Raw genomic sequence first — 19,185 nt, 5'->3', positions numbered from 1 at the left:
CCCTCTCATAGTGTTACCAACCGGTGCTGAAAAGAGTAAGAAGCAGCTCTTCCAATACCCGACAATGCGGAGCAGCTTTCAGGTGCAAAATGAACAGGGGGTGTGGATGTCTATGCTCACCTTGCTCACTGCCTCTGCTATCGAGTCTACCATACCTCCAACCATGCCTACTTCACTTGCAGCTTCATTTAAGGTAACCATGATATCATCCACAGCCTCTTTCATCAGCTGAGCAGCCTCAGTGATTGCATCGTGAGTATGGGATGCCTGGGTGAGAGAAAGTGAGAAACAAGCGCTCATTAGAGAGCGTTCTGTGCACAAATCAACATGTGAATCAAAAGGGTCATTAATGAAAACAATACAGTAACAAGTCTGAAATTCTCCTTAGAGATCCAAGACGCAAAGTTAATCTAGCAGCAACAGCGAAAGAAAAAATGTTGGTCAGACAAAAAACAATGTCAAACAGGAATCACTTAGAAAGGAAACAGGACGTTTTCTAGAAAAAATGATGAAAATGACTGGTATGTAACAAAAACAATAAAGGTAAAGGAAAGGAAAGTAACATCCATTAGGGTGACAGTCTTGATCTGTACAAAAGCAAACAGTTCTCTATATATGGGTGCATAAAGTGTGCTGGAGAATGTGGCATCGTGGGCTGGGGACTCTTTATAAAGGGGCAGGAAGCATGCCTGAGACTCGTTATAAAAGCGTGAAGTGTGCCGCGCAAAGCGCACCCAAGAAAGAGGTGTGAAGCGCTAGGGACTCTAAAGGGGCGAGAAGTGCACCCAAGATTGAGGGCACCTGAGAAAGGGGTGAGAGGTACAAAGCACCTGGGACTTCTTAAAGGCTGCAAATTGCGCCCAAGAGTGAGGCGTGGAGTGCGGAGGACTCTTTATAGAAGCAGGCAAATGGTGCCTGAGAATGGCTTTCAATAGAGAATGAGAATGAGGCGTCAAGTGTGGAGGACTCTATATAGGGGCATGGGAAGAGCACAGGAGAATGAGGCGTCGAGTGCCTGGGACCCTTTATAGAAGCACACCTCAGAATGAGGTGTCGAGAATGAGGTGTGGAGCACTGCAGACTCTCTCTACCGGTGTGCAAAGTGCGCGGATAGGTGTCACGTGCTGGGGGCTCTCTATAGAGGTGTGGAAAGCACGGCTGAAATGAGGTGTCACGCACCGGGGACTCTATAAAGAAGCACATGTGGGAATAAGGCATTCCATGCCTGGGACTCTGCAGAGGCGCATGAATTGTGCCTGGGAATGATGCAGCATGATCTGGGGGTTTCCTCTGGGGCTTGTGAAGCATGTGGAGGAAAAATTCATCCAGGAAGAAGTCTGTAAAGGGGTGCAACGCATGCCAGAGCATGAGGGGTCTTTATGGGGTGCTCAAAGCACGCCCAAGAATAAGGTATCGCTTGCCGGGGACTCTATAAACCTTCTTCTGCAACTTGGCTTAGTTTATACACTCCAGATCTCTCTTGTAGTTATAAATGGATGAGATCATACTAACAGTAGAAGAAGATAAGCATACATAGCTAAGCTGTAAGAAACTAAGGCAACTCGCTACATTAATACGAAATAACGCCATTACAGAACTACTTTAAAACCAAGGAATGTAACACTGGTAAGAGCGTTGTGTGCCAGGGGCTCTCTATACAGGCACTCGGTGTGCCAGAGGAGTTGTTGTGTGCTGGCCGGTCTGCTGTGTGTGGGGCTATAATCTAGGCTTTGACAAGTTACTTTACGCTCTGGTGAGATGTTGAAGGCCAAATGAGGCAACGTTTGACAGGGGCTTTGAGGAACCCCATCTAGTGGAAGGTTTCCCTGCCCATGCTGACAGGCTTGAAACTACAGCAGCAGATCATCTTTAAGGCATCTTCCAGCCCAAACTATTCCAGGGTCAGTAGAGCTGTCAACGACATTTGCACCACATACATATCCCTGAGCTGTGCAGTAGGTATGTGCTGCTTTTTCTGCCCCATCTGCCCTCCCCTCTGGCCCATCTCTAATAAACCGTAAGTTACACACAGCAACCATACCTTAGGGTTTCCTCCCCCTTCTTTGGCGGCGTACAACATCTGTAAGGCAGATTCTGCTAGTGTCTTGCTCTGGTCCAACATGGTCATCTGCTGCTGATGATCTAGCGTTTTGGAAGCCACGCCAACTGCGGCTAAAACCAAGGGTTCGAAGTAACTCGCCAGCTGTGTTACCTAAACAAGTCAGAACGACAACAGAAAGCCATTAACCCAGTTTCTCAGGTGGAATTAGAAGGACTCATATTCCCCGACTACCATCGAGCTGTGGGTTAGCTCAAGCAGCACAATGTCCTAGTGCTTCTGCCCTGTACAGCATTTAGTTTGGATTATGTGCCCGTGTGATTCTGTCTCTCCTTGACTTCCAATTCCCTGATAAAGCAGAGTCTCTCTCCCTCAGACGCACACAGTACCTTGAGGTCAGACGAAAGCAGTTTCAAAACTGTCACGGGAGCCACATGCTACTCAGGAGCATCCATGACATGCGTGTCTCCTCCACGCAACGGAGGAATTTCCCAGCCTGTGTTGCAGACAACAGCTAAGAATGAGACCAAACTGTGTTTGGTCTTCTCTGTTCACCTCGGGGACTGCTTGTATTCGCAGCCTTTGCTCCCTAACTGCTCAACCCGTCTTCATCAGATTCCAGTGCAGACCTGCACAGTTCTCTGCTGTGTAAGACACCAGAGTGGGCACAAGTGCTAACATCACTTCTGGACACTGTTCATTATTCCCGAGGCACGATGCTGCCACATGGTCCAACCCCGCAAGGAGACCAGTGGTTAAGTGCTAGTCCACAACGCAGCGGCTGGTATTGGACATTCCGTAGATGCTGCTTTTTTCCCCCTCAGTTCATTATTTGGACTCAGTACAGTGTTTGGAATATCTAAAGACACAGTTCTGCTAGCAGCTGCTGCTGGATTGCAGTCTTTACAAGTATGTGGAGTCAGGCTCTCTGTTTTCATCATTTTCTGATGCGATTTACACTTCTGAGGAAACATCTGCTATTGCCTACAGGTGTATTCTAAGAAAGTAAGTGAATAGTTTTATATGAATGAATATTTTTACTGTCTACCTGTCATCTTCTAGAAAACCACAACAGCGCTTGGGTCAGAAATTCACAAGACAGTGCTTTTACCACTTTTACTGGAAGCAAAGGCCTTGTCCTGCTTTGGGCCGATCACTCCACAGAGCATGCACAAACAGCCCACTGCAGCACCATCTGGTACACCTGAAGCCTCAGAAGTTCACGTGCACATACGTTTGCAAGGGCTTTCGAAAGCTGGCATAGGCAAGAAACATCGCAGTACTTCATATGCAGGAAAAGATACTGAAAGGTTTGTTCCACCTAAATGACTCTGGATAGCTAAGAGCCAAAATAATTTTAAGCCTTAGACTGCTTTTACTGTTTTGTTTCTCAGAGGATTAAAGCCATGACAAAAAAAAGGAAAAATACTGATAATAGGGATGATTTCACAAACATAAGGTCTTTTAAACTCCGTCAAAGTAAACAGCAAGAATGGTTTCTTCTGCATTCAGCTTGAGAAACTGGCTCAAGGAAAATGCTGTAGACTTTCGTCATCATTTACCTAACAATCGTGAGGAAGAATGTGACTCCCTGTGTACCTGTATCTTAGCAATCTTGTTTTGTTGTGTGCCTCAAAGGGGTAGGGGCACACTGAGACTCAAAACTGCAAATAGTTGAGATGTTACAAAATATTTGATGGTTATCCAAAGCTAAATGGGGTTACTTGAGTACAACTCTGGAAGAGCTCACACACTAACAACGCAATTCCTTCCCAGGATTAAATATACTGACAAAGAAAACGAGTATTTATTTTTCTCTTAAGAATATATTTTAGGATGAGCCATTACTACCTGAGAAACTACTACAACCTTCTAATAACCACAGTAAATAATGCTCACTCCTGGTATGCATGCTGTAATGTTTTGGTTTTGGACGGAGATCTAATAAGCACAAGTTCCACCATAGTTACACTCCACATAACAGAGGAACATGTTTACACAATGCTTACAATGGAATACAAGATTGTTATAAGTCATTCGTCCCCTCCCCAACCCCTAAAAATGTGCAGCAGGAGCTGAAACTCAGGGTAGTTCAGAATCACTAATTCTTTCCTAATACAGCTAATGCTCACTCTAGAATTGATGGAGACAGAGTGCCCTGCTCAGGGGGTGGAAAGTGAGCACATCACACGCCCCCTTTGAAACCACAGTCTAAACCTCCCTCTCCTCAGCCCACAGAAGCTGCTTCAGGAGGTGGCCTCCAAAGGCCAGAGATAACCTCCGTGCACATCCCACATCGCCATTCTCACTTTGTCATGAGCTGCCCGAGAAATGGAGTAGCATGCTTTACGCAAGGACCTCTGATCAGGATAGGATGTGACAAACCTTTTCCAGACTTCGTCGACCGGCCAAATTCTGCTATTTACACATATTCAATTTATAAGTGTGACCTGCCAAACAAACCTGCAGCATGATGGGCCCAGGTCCTGCGGTCACCTTTAGCACAGCAGAAGAGATGGCAGAGCCCACGCTTATGAACAGCTGCTGGCTGCAACGGCCAGAGGTGAGGAGACCTACAATGTTGTGCTCTGCCCTCCCATCTTTGCTTTTCCCTCCCCTTTCTTCATCTGTCCTTTCTCCACAAACTTGTCCCTCACCAACAACCTCAGTGAAAACATCTTTCCGATGGCCCAAAACATCAACATATTTGGCCTCAGCTCCAAGTATTTGGAAATCCTAGATCCTTGCTCCTTCCACATGTTTCCTTCTGCTTTTTTGTAGGAAGTGAAAAACCTACCAAATCACCGTTTCTCCTAACATCCAGCTGGCTGAGATATCAAATACCTTCGTAATGGTAGGACAGTACCTTGTGCCCAAGCTGAGCTGCCTCTCCCCGTGCTGCAGTAGCTATGGGATCAATGAGGTGACCGATTTCCTGGACGACCGACGTCAGCTGCTCCTGTAGAGCCTAATATGAAGAGAAATTGTCAGTTACTATCACAGCTGTTCTTTTAGCAAGTCATACCTTACCCTATCACCCTCAGACCGACCAACACAGTCGGAACACCATTCAAATGACCCACCACAGTACTATGCAGAAAACCACACTGTCAGCTTTCTTCATGTACTTGCTCATTTCTTCTCCTTTATCCTGTTTGAACAGCAAGAACCCTGAGACAGGCTGTCTCCACTTCAGATTTATATGGCAACTCTGGGGAGAGAGGGGGGAAGATGGCTCCCTCTTACTCTGTCAGACAGTAGCAAACTCAAAGTGTCCTTCCTCATTGTGGTGTGACAGCCCCCTCCCCACTCAACTATCCTTGCCTGGCCCAAGATTTAGTAGCACTGCACTGATCAGAGACACCAGCAGAAGCTCTGACTAAACCTGAAGAAACATCCTTCAAAGCAGACAACACAGCACAAGAGCAAAAAGCTCTGCTGTAGGCTTTGAAACTAGCAGGAGAAATTCACCTATAATGGAAAAATATGACATCTCTGAGGGACAGAGATGCGGACTGACCTCCTGAATACTGTCTGTGGGGCAGGAGTGTAACAAGAGCATATTACTGGCCTTGCTGAGACACAAATACTGGCTTTTCATTGTGAGCCCTTTAATGTCTTGGCAGCTGCTAGGGTTTAGCTCACTCATGAAAGACAAGAGAAAATAAATACTATTTTTGCACTTCTCCACATTCCTGTACTCCTTTATAAATAACTGCCGTTTTCAGTAATATTTATTTCACTTTGACATGGTGTGCAAGATGACTTAAATAGTAAATTACTTTAAATAGTAAAGATTTATGACCTCTTTAATAACTTCTTTTGTATAGCTTCATTTAGTCTGAGATGTTTGTAATATGCAGCATTATAGCCCAAAGAAACCACTTGAATACACTAACAGGCATGTAATCTCAGGAAGCAACAGTACAAAAATACACTGACTACGAAGCTGAGAATCTGATCACAAGCTGCTGGCATTTTGTAGGCTGTCTAGCACGACGGACCTTCCTCAGTTAGCTAATGGCTGAAACAGCACAGGATTGGTCTGTGTTTTTTAGTGAGAACATATCAGTGCCAACTCCAGATTTCACTTAATGACAAAATAGGCATTACAAAATATGATGTAGGCATGCACATCAACGGACTCTTAGTAACGGAGTAGTTTCAGAAACATCCTGACTTCCACATGACAAGGCGCCAGAGAAACACTATCAGTTGGTCACATCAGCCCAGGAAGTCAGAGCCATATGTGGGCAGTGGTTAGAAATTACTTTCACCCCTACTTTTGCCTGGTATCTTTGCCTGGTGATTCTGGTATCTTTCCAGAAGCGATACACTTTGGCCACCACACGATTTTCCCTAGAAAGGTTCCTGTAAAAATACTTCTCCCCTCACTTGTGCTGAGTGCTCGGCTCCAAATCTTCAAACAGAAAGAAAAGCAGCAGGGTAAGCGAGGAGGCTGTTTGCCATTATTCTGTCTGTTCCTGTGCTCTCTCCCTTACCTCAACGGAGATGTCATCCCTGGTGGCCAGACTCTGACTGACAGCTGCAAGGGAGGCCTGCTCAATGTCTCTGATGCATCTGTTGATCCCATCAATGGAGAAATCACATTCTCGTTGGCCTGGGGCCTTGTCCCTGAAAGACAGTGATAGTAAGCCGAGCACAGTGGTGAGGAGGCAGGCTCTTTTATGACTGCACACAAGTGTACTTCATTACCTGACAAGACGTAAAGCACAGGGGAGGGGAGCGCCAAGGACAAAAGTTAGCTTTGTTCTACCTATGGGATTTTGATTTATGTAGAATACTCGGCACACTTTCATATACATATTGCTCCTCTCTTAATGTAGAGTAGACAGAAAAAACCCAATTGTTGCCTCAGAAGAAAAGTACAAATTCCACGTCCTCGGGATGGCCAAACTGGCCCAATAATGAAGGTCACCATGAAAATGCAACACATACCAGGAAAAAATATTTGCATCTCTGTCCAGTGCAATCAGCTGTCTCAGAAAACAATTCCTGAGGTATTGGGTGTTACCTTCAGTCCAAGGAATCTTTACAGAAAGGTTGATTGCTGAGTACTTTGTCCTGGCATGCAGTTTGCTATTGTAGTACAATCGTTATCAAAGATCAACGGAATTGTAAACACTCCTTAGTTCACTGTTCCATACCATTTTGATGTAGTCAATACTAAGAGGTTAAGCACAGAACTACACTTCAAAATTTCCAATAAGAAAGGGATAGACAGGTTTACTTCTTATTGCAGCAATCCTGCCACTAAATCGGAACACTGTAGTAAAGAATAGATAGCAAAGGTAACCTTAATAAAAAGCTGTTTTCCACACACCGTATGTTGGTATGTGGTCTGGGTGGAGGTCAATCAGATACTTCTGGGTTTTTTTTCACCACAGCATTCTCTATTACATTTACCTTAAACTGAACTGGAGGTGAAACTGGAGAAGCACTGGCACAGTTTGCCCAGAGAAGCTGTGGATGCCCCATCCCTGGGAGTGTCCAAGGCCAGGCTGGATGAGGCTTGGAGCAACCTGGTCTAGTGGAAGGTGTCCCTGCCCATGGCAGGGGGGTTGGAACTAGATGTTTTTTAAGGTCCCTGCCAACTCAAACCAGTCTGTGATTCTGTGACTATAACACAAAGAACAACCCTATGCTGCAGAGTGCTGCAGTCATCAGTCGTGATAAAACACCCGGCATAACTGGGGAGATACTGTGCATCACAGAATACATCATTTCCACTAGTGAAAAATACCACAGTGCTAATGGCCATACATTATTATTCTTTATGAATGGCTGCTAAATAAATGTGGATGCAAAAAAGTTACTACCAAAGACATACCTGATAGAGGTGATAAGACTTTTGATAGAATCTGAGACTGTATGGGAATGCCCAGCTAGTACAGACCACGTAGGAGGGTCTTTTGGGTTGATAGCCAAAGAACGAGCGGTTTTGATCAATAAAGATGAACTCTCCAGCATTGTTTTAGCAGAAACTAGAATTGGTTCCTGTGCTCGTGATCCCTGTGGTCAGAAAGGTACAAGAACACAAAGAACACATAAATAATTATTTGAGTCCATCCACACTTTCTGCTCCGATAAATTGGTTTAATTAACATTGAAATAGCATTAACATTTCTCGTATCATACCACTCCATTCACAGAGAGTTGACACGGAAACAATACCAATATCATCGCAGTCCACTGTTTTCTCTGTAACAAACATTTTTCAAGTTCAGAAAGGCACCATCCAGCTGAGAAGCAGGAGAAAACAATGACATTTGTTCACTGTAGACTACTGAGATATCATTGAAAGTAAACTTTGTCTCAAAACTCGCAAGATTCAACCAAGTATGCTCTTTCTCCAGGAATTAGGTGGACTACAACACTCTGATTGGGTCATCATCTCTGTATCTACTTTATCACCAGTAATCTGGTAAACCCAGGTCCTCCAGGCCTGGAGGACAGACTTTGATTTCAGTTGTAGCTCCACAATTTTAAGACTGCAACAGTTGCTGCATCATCTGGTATTGCCAGCTGGAACGGAGGCTGCTAGAGAAAGAAGGAGCAGTTGGAGAGTCACTAACAATACATGACCTCTACTTCGAAGCCTGTATGCAGCTCGAAGGTGGGGTTTTTTTGGTTGTTTGGTTTTTTTTTTCCCCCTGAAAGAAACACCCTTCATTAGTTACTTTAAATACTATTCTTTTGTAGTTACAGGGGTTGAGGATAGAGAACTCAGGAAAAAAGAAAACCCATAGAAACCAAAACAGAAGACCCACAGAAATTATTCTTCCCAGAAAACCTGCTTCTTGTCATCATGATTGCATCATTTTTGGACAGGAAAAGCCCCAGCTATGTCCCTTCAATCCTTTTCAGAATTAATTAGGTTCCTTTTTTTAAAGCTGTTCTTGACCGGAAAAAGGGGTATTTATTACTTGATCACATGGAGGCATCCAGCTAACAAGACATGTGAGTCACCTGTACTGTATCACTTCTCTAACAGCAGACTGGCAGTGCCTACAGTAGCCTAATTATTTTTATCCTACTTGTGCAAAATTCAAGGCCAGAGGTTAAGCACTAGACAGCAGAATGCCCTATGAACACCCAGGAACACACAGACACATTCTGGGGTCAGTTCTTCACACTCACTTCCTCTCTCTTGACACACGATTAATTCAACATTTTTGACATCTGGAGGGCGGAACTGCAACATCCTGCCTTACCTCAGTGCTGATCTGTGCTGGGATGCTGACAAATTCAGGATTTGACGCAAATGCCGTCAGATTTTCCACAGCCTCTATCAAAGGTGCAGTAGCAATTCTACACTTGTTGCGATTCTCTTCAGAGAAATCACCATCCAGGGCCTGGAAATTAAATCATGATTGGGTTCTGTCTGAAAGGGTTTCTTGGCAAACCTGACGGAGGGTGATTTTATTCTTCATAAACTGTTGTGTGCTTAGGGCGTGAAGGTTCCTCCACAAACAAGGCTGATGCAAAGAATGTGATCCGTTAAGTGTGTGTTTCTTTACGTAGCTGGTTCTTGACCCCTGAATTAAAACTGCTGCTTTGCTTACAAGACAGAAGAAAAGTTTTCTATCGTTGCGCTCTGATGACTCTCATAAATCCTGCCTCAGCACTCCTGCTCCAATGGGTGCAAAAGTTGCTAACAAGGTGGTTCTTACCTATAAACTGATTTATTTATTTTTTAAGCAAACCAATAATTTATTGCTCTCATTTTCATGACTCAACTGATCTCTTCCATAATCTCACAGGAAAAATTTCAATATGAAGGACTTTCTGTGTAACATAATAGAACATTCCATTCCTAACAGCAGAATTATTTTAGGACTTTCAGTAGCAGACTAGCTAATGGCTTCCAGAAGGGTTTAGAATTGTGAGTCCTCTATGGCTTAACGAGTATTATTTCTCCTTGCATGAGGAAAAGCTACCTCCTGCCAAACTGCAGGCAAGTATCTGGGAAATAAAAAATTACTATTATCAGGAGACTATTAAACAGCAGCAACAAAATGCTTCTGTTGCGTTCCCAGTATTATTTGTTTCTTTTTTCTTCTCTTCTAAGTATGGTACAGTTCTCAGAAATACCTCCACAAACCTTTGAATATTGAGCAACGTAACACCACTAAAAACCTTCACCTTCAGTTGTTTGCCAATTACTCTCATGGTGCGAGCTCATTAAGTACATCAGCACAGAGGGGTCTCATACTGGACAGGCCAGCTGCCTCTCTTAACAGCAACACTGCCCTGTTCTTTCCATCTCGACTACAACTCAGTTATGCCACCGATGTGGTTTTCAGTTCAGGTCTTCAAAAATGTGATTAATGATTTCTTAAACCATACATATCACAGAAGGTACAAAGATATTTCTAACTGTTCTGATTCTGTCTCAATCAACACCCCTTCCCCCCCCAGTAAAACCATAAAGGAAGAAATAAGCATAATTAAGCAGCATTTGTACCTTGATAGTTTTAACCAGGTTAGCAGTGCTGTTTGCAACTTCCTTGGCAGACTGCACAAAGTGTCTCTTGGCAACAGGATTCGCTGTCTTTGATGAAGCAATGCGACAAGCATTGCACAGAGCAGAAGTATGTTTGGCCACAATTGTGGCAGCTGATAACACCTGTCAAAATAGACGGCACAAAACAAACCGACTGTCACAAGGAGCGTGACAGTCACGACACTCTAGCTCTGCAAACTTGCAGTTCAAAGCCATGCAACAGTTTCAAACCCAAACTCCTTTGCGTGGTCACAAGTAAAGCCAAGCCATGTATCCTAACAATGACGGTCTCACTGCAATCCTCTGGAATCACCTGCGATGGGCTGCTTGCGGGATCCACCAAATTCTGGCAAGCCATCTGGATTGCTTGATTGGCTCTGGCAAATTGAATTGGGTCAACAAGACCCTGCTGACCAGCCTGACTGTTTGGGTCTGAGATGCCAACCAGGTAAGCAGCCTAGAAATGGAGAAAGGAAGAAAACAAGCCTCAGGAAGAGTGCTAAATCTGTCTTGGTTCTTAGATAAGCTTGCATGTGTGATAGCACATGGTGATCAGAGATTATCCAGAAATCATACTATGAAGTACAATCACAATTTTATTTTAGTAATAAATCTCCAGAAACCTGTGAAAGCAAGAAAATTTACCTGTACAATTCTTAAATTTATTTAGTCAAAACAAAACTCTCCCTGTTTGAGCAGCTAGTATCCCTGGAAATGTTATTTTTCACATGCATAGCCAATGAAAAGAGCTTTAATGGTCACAGGCATCAGCAACTTACCTACTGGATTAGCCACAGTTGGAGGTGGTGAGGGTGCGTGTCAAGCCTGAGCAGAAAACCAGTTCACAGCAAATCACTACTGCTGCGTGTAGGACCCCTCAGGTCTGCAGTGGCTGGTCTCACTCCAGCTCAAGAGGTTTGATGGACAAACTTACTTTCTTTTCCAATCAAATAAAAATTTCGTGCCTCTCAACAAGGAAGAATTGTCTGAACTGTCAAAACTGTCTATGCAGGTTTCTTGATGAATTTCCATTACACATAAAATTATCTGTCATTTGATATGCCAGCAAGGCAATGCTGGGCTAGATGTGAAGGTTAAGTCCATACAGGGACATTCTGCACTTGGAAATCAAGAAGCTGTTTCCAGATGCAGAGCATGATCCCCTAAAGCCAAATTCTTCACTGAAGGGCCTGTATCAGCTCTCAGGAGTTCAAGACACCCTGTTACCTCACCAGTGAAACCACAGTGACCAGTTCCAGACTGGATTTTCAGTTCAGTTCCAGACTGAATTCACTGTAGTAGCTTAAGAATTTGGGTTATTCTGCAAGTATCTGAGCAGCTGAAACAGGTTGCTGATCATTTACAATGACAGAAATTAGTAATGCTCCTTATGAATTTTTACAAGCAAAATCAAACTTGATTCATCCATTTTACCTGTGGCTGTTTTCTGTGTGCTTCTCTATAATGTAATAGTTCAGAGCTAGAGCTACAAATATGAATTCCATATGCTGCAGCTTGTACGTTTGCTTTAACCTCAGGAAAGTGTCCTTCAGATGTCATTTCCCTTCCTGATAAAATATGCATGTTATTGTGCTCTGCTGCTTGTGCAACGTACAGCAGTGTATGCACAATTTCCATGGATCTACACAGAGCATGCCGTGTAGTACAAGGTCATCATCTTTTTAGCCACAGGGAGGTGAATCTCACACACTGACAACATGAGCTTTCCATAAAAATAGAAGCATACGCTTGCTTTACAGACTTCAGTAGCTTACCTGAGCTGCTGCCTCTGTGAGGCCACAAAGAGCCTTGGATGCAACTCCAACACATTCTCCAAAGACTAAGAGATCTCCAGTTTTTGCATTCTGGGAAATGCCCGCCATTGATTCTCCAAGAACCTCAGAAATGGAAAAAAAAGTTACCTTCCCAATACACTTCCCTACCACCCAAAGGCAAGTGATTCCTGGCCTTCAGCCAGCTCTGCCCCACAACTCTCCTAGACTTGATTTCCAGAAATTTTAGCTAGTTAACAACTTCTCTGAATTGGGCACATTTCTCTGTGAGGCATAAGGGATAAGGCATGCAGACTGACACCGGATTGATGGTGCTAAACACACACTACTACAGCCCAGGTGTCTTCGAGGACAGAGAATTAACCCTCGTTGGTTTTGCTGTCACCCACTGGCCACCACCCTAGCCTGGCACTAGGTATGTTTCATGGATTGCAGAACAGGACAACCAATCCAGCAACTGCTGCTGACACGTCTGGGATCTTCTTTGCTCCCAAACTCACTGAAACTCAGTGGAAACCAAACTGCATCTGGTCTGCCGGAACCATCTGAATGTCAGAATACACATTCATTCCCACAGTGTCTCCCACTGAATTCTGTTATCTCCTGTTAAAATTCAACGTCAGGTTTCACTGCAGGAGAGCGTTAGCTGCAAGATGACATGCATATGCATTAAGCACTTTCTTTTTCTCTCCGAGAAGGAAGGGTGTGAGACAATTGCAGCACATCGAATAATGACACCAAAAGCAAAGCTTCAAAGACACGTGGATAGCATGGTGTGTTTAAAGTCACTGAAGAGATTTCACACAGATTGTCTGATGTGCCGGACTGCTCAGACATTTGTCTAAGCTGTTTTGCACAGAACAATATGACGACATTCAATGCCAAGCCTCCCATTTACACTTTGGGCCATTCTAAACATAGCTGCAGTCAAAATACTTCATCGAAGTATCACATGCTGTCTAATACACAGGAGAGGAAGGGAGAGAGCAGGAAACTTTTACAGCATTGCATACCAGTCACTTAAGTAAAAATTCCTTACTGAGGCAATACGCCTTCTTAGTGACCAAAACTGAAATTGCCTCTAAGGGACCTATCTCAGGCTGTTTTATCAAGGAACGCAGCATACAATAATCGAAACTCACTTCAGAATTGGCACAGAAGTGGGAAAAGGAAATTACCTTTGAGTTTTCCATTACACCCTCAATACAATCAAAATATGAGAGATCGCTCACAGGTTCATTGGGGTTATCCAGCATTCCCTTAACTGTCTGAAATAACAACAGATACTCTGATTATTGACACAACCTGAAATACTGAGCTGAGAAAAACACAGACTGTCATAATTATCCTGCTTATACCAGTGTAATCTTACAATTTTGCCTCCAGCAAGCAAACAAAACTACACACTCATGGAGGGCTCGCATACAGATGCATGTGCTTCACCTTAAATGCTACTGTACATTAACAGAACTGTGGTAACTACACACTAGTGCGCTACTCATCTGCTGGGAGCACAGGCTAGGGTGGTTTACCTTGTGCTTGAGAGGAGTGATTTATGGTCAGGTAGCAGTGCTCAGCCGACATGAGATAACCCGTTTTTCTGTCAGTTGTCACCAGCCTGACACGTTTTCAGTACTGTTTTAAATTTCATAAATGGAATTATAAGAACAATAGGAAAACCAGCTACCACTTGCTGAGTGCTGTCTAGAGACACAAAGGGCTACCAAACTAAGTGCAAGTCAACCACCTGCCTGCCTCTTACAACTGTCAACAGATTCCACCCACGTAGCTCCCTCTGCCAGAAAACTACACACACTGAGTTGGGTTTAATTTCTTTCTCTGAGGTGATTCCGATTCCTGGGAATAACACTGTGAAAGTCAATCACATACTCACTGAAAAGAATCAATGCGTTTTGGTAACAAAACTTGTAAAAGGTGTAAAATGCAGCAGACTAGTTTCTTTGCACGTAAAAAATCTGCAATTTACCTTCGTCCAGTTTTGGAAGAATGCTATTTTCTGCCAAATATCAGGTTTGAAAAGACTTTGAATCTTTCCAATGAAAGTGAAATCAGTAAACATAGAAAGATAGCAACATCTGTAACTCACATTTGCCTTCCACCTGAAGGAAATCTGGGCATGACTTTAAACCCTTAGACGTTTCTAACTAAGCTCCTAACATTCAGATACACCTACAACATTTTTAACAGCGCAGCTATTGCTTTTTAAAAGCTATAGGCTAACTTAAAGCCTTACAGTAATTAAACTGTGAAAACAGGGTGATGTGAAGAAGTCCTATCTAGAAAACAGTTTCCAGTTGCCTCTCATCTCCTCCTCAGTGCTGACAGATATTGCAGCAACTCTTCACTGTCGTGCTCCATCTTTAAATAACAAGCTGTGAAGTGAACGGTGCTCCTGAAGTACTTGTACTACTATGGAGACAGAAGCCCTCGGAGTGTAAGGAAACAGAACAGCCAAACACAACCCACCACAACTTCCCACTGACATACATTTGCTATTACTATAAGGCTCCTGTTAATCCCTTCAGCTGAAAGTTTGGGCAAGTTCAGCTATCTCATTGGAGATCATACAGCAAAGTCCTCTCTAAACAACACTTTGTCAGTCTCCAGGGAAGACTACAGAGTATACTGACAGTCTACCAAATTCCAGCTGAGACACATTCTTTCTACAGAAACAATACTTTGTAGTACTTTTAAGAAGCCTTGGGGAGACTAGAAATAGTAGGTAATGAATTGGGGTAATGAAGGGAAGACGTAAGAGCTTAATCACTGTAAAAAGAAATTGAAAGTTAAGACTTCTAAGAATGCTTTCCTCAAAATTTGATAGGCTTGTTAGGTCACTTTGATAGTCTTCAGTCTGGTTTCAGGACTGTGTGGTTTTGCCTCAGTTTCCCTCACAAATTAATCTAATTTCATACACCCAGGCTTTTCTCGCTAACTGTCCTAACTCAGGCAAGTGTTTCCTGAAGTACAAGATGGCAGAAATCTTCTTTCTGCCCTTCCCAGGCTCTGCTCACAATCCGTGCCAGCCATGCTATTGGCACAGAACCTTCTGCAGTGGCTTTGGAAGGCTGTTCTGCCCTACATTTCTCCCCAGAGCTCTCCATGTTCTGTGGCTCACTGGCTGGCAATTCTGACTTCTCACGTCCCCGCTGTTCTGCAGATCTCTGCGCATTAGTCATTCAGGAGGTCCTGAGAAATGGTGCTTCACTCCCCTTGCTTACTCCATCCCTGCATTCTGCAGTGATTTCAGGGAGCCATGACATTATGGCCCAATTTCCATTTCTCTCTATTATTCAGACTTGCTGCCCCTCGCTTTAAGCAAGGGGAGAACACTTCTAAGCTCAAGAAGCTAAGAATTCAGAAGTACAAAGCAACTCCTAGGCAAAGTCCTACAATATTTTGGGATGACTGGGGACTTGCATATTACAATAGCTTACAGTATGCTGGAATGCACTGCAATGTCCCTGGTATCGTTTTGATAGCAAGGGGTATCAAAAAGCTTAAGGTGGTTTATGTTCTCTACACAGGCCAGGCATACCTCAATGTTCTGACCTTGATAGCAACCAAACATTTAGTTTTTAACTAAAAAGATTCGATTTCCTACTACTGTAAGCAGCTGTCTCTGTGATCAGTGCACAGCCTTACAATTAGGTCTTTCAACTGTCCTGCTACCCCTATTTAGCCAGCTAAACATTTCACTCATGAACCAGAAAATACCTTACAAAAGCACGTACTGACACACTTGTCACACCAGCTTGGCTGTGCCAAAGCAGATGCAAGGCATCAAAAGTCTATGCTAAGAAATGGCACGGAGTGACAGGGTAAAAGATGGTAAATGTCATCCTAAAAGTGGGATATCAGTAACAACATTCTGTAAGCAGAAAAATCAAGACACTGCAGCAGCTTCCAGTGTACTGCTGGTAGTGGGAATGTCCACTTGGTCATGGTTCTTCCTTAATTCACAGTGGGTATGAATAATGAGGACTACCCTGTACCTTTTGAGGGGCAGAGAAGAAGAGATGGGGACAGGGCAACAAATTTAATTCTCACCAGAACTGCAAGATGTTCACAGAGGTTGTGTGCTTACCTCTTACACAATCAAAGCCCTTGACATAGATATCAAGTAATAAGATTGTTACAGCAGCTAATCAGACAAAGAAAACAAAGAAAACAATCATTTTGAGCCCCTTTTTGTTCATAAGAACTTTGTAGCAATACCTCCAGTTCTCTGAGTGCATTATCACATTCCTTCTGCCCGGGAGCTTGCTGGGTGCATAGCGTGATGAGCTGGTTTATACTCTCAGTCACAGCTCTAGGGAGAGGGGAAGGAAAAAAAGGTATATTTTAAACTATTATTCTTATTAAAACTTCTGTTTCATTAACTCTACACTGTTAAAAATTTGATCTTCTACTACACTTTTTCTTTTTAAGTGTTTGGGGATTAACTGTATGTTACACAATTCACTTACAGACTTCTTTAACAAGCTTTGCAGGAGCAAGGACATTCTCACTAAAGCATTTGCTAGTGATCCACACCTGAAAATCTCTCCCTTCAGTGCAGACAGTGGAGAAGTTAGTCCAGAAGAAACAAGCACCACAATCAATACACACAGCAACAAGTGTACTGGGAGTCTGTGGCAAGGCCGTGGCTGCAGGGGTGGCCTCGGAGCAGAGGCCAGGGACTGCCCGATGCCGGGCACCGCTGGTTCCAGGTGGCTCCAAAAGACCCACCGCAGGTCACAGCTGAGCCCAGCAGCCAGGCTGGTGGCACCTCTGGGAAAACATCGTTAAGTAAGGGCAAAACATCACACGGCAGCAGGCCAAGGTCAACCCACTACATTTGCACAGTGACGTAACTTAGTTGCTAAAAGGTATTTTAGCTTTTCTGCAGGTCCAATAGTAACTGAATAATTTCTCTACTAGCACCCCAGAAGTCTTAAATGACACAGAAGCAAGAGGCCAGTAAGTCAAAAATTGTTTGAATCTAATCTTATATACCCTTTGCTAGCCAAGTCTCGTGTCTTGTCTGACACACAGTATTACACACACGTATCATCCTGCTATATATTTCTATAGCCTCTTATCAAGTTGGGGTTTTTTTCCCCTCTAACTAATCAGTGATATTCTCCGAGTCAATATGCATCAGCTCCCTTTGGTTTAAATCCACAGAGAACACGATGTTTTTGCATTACTTTTCTATGGGAGTTCAGAGTTCTGGTGCTCTTGAACCCAGACTGAATCTGACATACGATACAGGCACTATTTGTGTTTCCGATGAATGCTCTGATATTAAGCAAAATTCATTATAACTGCATATGTTTAACAGCTAACCGCCCAGGAAAGCAGCTTCTAGAAGAGGAGACTTTGTAGGAGGAAGTAGAAGTCTGCCATTCATTGTTATTAATCAAGGAGCTTTTCGATAGCTAAGCAAGTTGTCACCAATTTGCAAGATCTTAGCTTGCAGTGTGACATTATAGGGAAGCGCGTGTTTTTTGTGTTGTTCCTCATGGCAGGTGAGAAAATGAGTGCAAGCAGAGTGCACGGAGAATATGCATTCCTCTGGCCTTGAAAACTGTGTGGCATTTGGATTGTTCTGTCTTGAAGAAAACAGGCACTTGATAGCATGACTGGTAACATTAATAACATTATTACCTAAATGGATATTATCGTGCTGTTACTAAGGGAAACAGGATGTGATTATTACATATAAAACAGGTTTTATGTTTAATTCTAGGGCAAAACAAATGAAACTAATAGACATATTTGTTTAACTGACACTCCTACCCTTTTCAGTAACTTTGCTGTCCTTGTGGAGCCCTTTTCCCTGACTTCCTCTGCCTTTTAGGACTCACGTATATGCCTTGTGTCCCGTCAGGCATACTGTATTATGGACACACAGTCCTGCTATTTATATATATAGTCTGTTACCAAGTTTGGCTTTCTTCTTTAACTAACCATTGACACTTTCCAAGTCAGCGTGTGTGTGTATATACAGAAATATTTTTACAATTATTATCTCTCTCTGCAAAAACACCTGCATGGCTTCACCAACAGTCAGTACAAATGATGGATTCTCAGCCTCCTGAATGTACCAGAAAAATGTCACTGCAGACAGATATACGAATAGATAGCAGGAGTGGAAGGTTCTGGTCACTGCCAGACAAACTTCATATAAAAACATCTTTTCTGCTGTTAATTTTAATCCAAGAGAGACAACACGCATTGACACAGAGCATGTCAGTGATTAAAGAAAAAACCAAACTCGGTAACAGACTAGAATTGTCAGCTTTGTAGAGGATACAATGTGCTCCCTTGAGTATCATTACTACACACCAGGTACCTGTACCCAAGAATAGACCCAATGTACAAGCATTACTTGCAGAACTATTTGGAAGCAGTAGAACCAGCAAGGATGCCCCTCAAACACCAACCCCAGAGTGGAAAAGGACTGCTAGGACTCTAAAAAGCCACATTTGTTTCCATCAAATTCAGCAAATTAATACTTGGATCCTGCAGGGAACACAGCCACCATTGCGGTCCTATGAGACCAAGAAAAATGCCTCCACAAGGAGGCCAAAGCTACTGAAAAAAGTTGGAGTGCCTATTATAGCTGAAACAAAGAGGGATGGAAGGAAAGAAAATACAAGATTCATCATAGTACTGTAGAAGATGAGAGAAAAATTAGAAGATAAGCCATCTTATAAACAGGAAGCAAAGGAAGCTCTGCCTCTCTTCATTTTCATGAGAAAAGAGCAAGTGAAAATACTTGACCCCGATCATATCAC

The 19,185-nt window shown here is 43.2% G+C and overlaps 1 protein-coding gene across 1 annotated transcript in view; it reads right to left on the bottom strand.

Moving 5' to 3' along the window:
• LOC104514513 (talin-2-like) overlaps positions 1-19,185 on the bottom strand; it is a gene marked incomplete at its 3' end in the record, with an annotated part of 99,816 nt that overhangs the window by 31,501 nt on the left and 49,130 nt on the right. The window contains 11 exon segments of the mRNA XM_010158230.1: positions 121-267; positions 2,042-2,212; positions 4,926-5,027; positions 6,562-6,694; positions 7,911-8,092; positions 9,295-9,435; positions 10,548-10,709; positions 10,900-11,043; positions 12,362-12,484; positions 13,558-13,647; positions 16,619-16,712. Of these exon segments, the coding sequence (XP_010156532.1) occupies positions 121-267; positions 2,042-2,212; positions 4,926-5,027; positions 6,562-6,694; positions 7,911-8,092; positions 9,295-9,435; positions 10,548-10,709; positions 10,900-11,043; positions 12,362-12,484; positions 13,558-13,647; positions 16,619-16,712 (1,489 nt within the window).

This window comes from Eurypyga helias, unplaced genomic scaffold (assembly GCF_000690775.1).
Source record: "Eurypyga helias isolate BGI_N326 unplaced genomic scaffold, ASM69077v1 scaffold2359, whole genome shotgun sequence".
Classification (NCBI taxonomy): domain Eukaryota; kingdom Metazoa; phylum Chordata; class Aves; order Eurypygiformes; family Eurypygidae; genus Eurypyga; species Eurypyga helias.
Note: the sequence above shows the minus strand (reverse complement) of the source record. Positions and strands in the feature narration are given on the sequence as shown.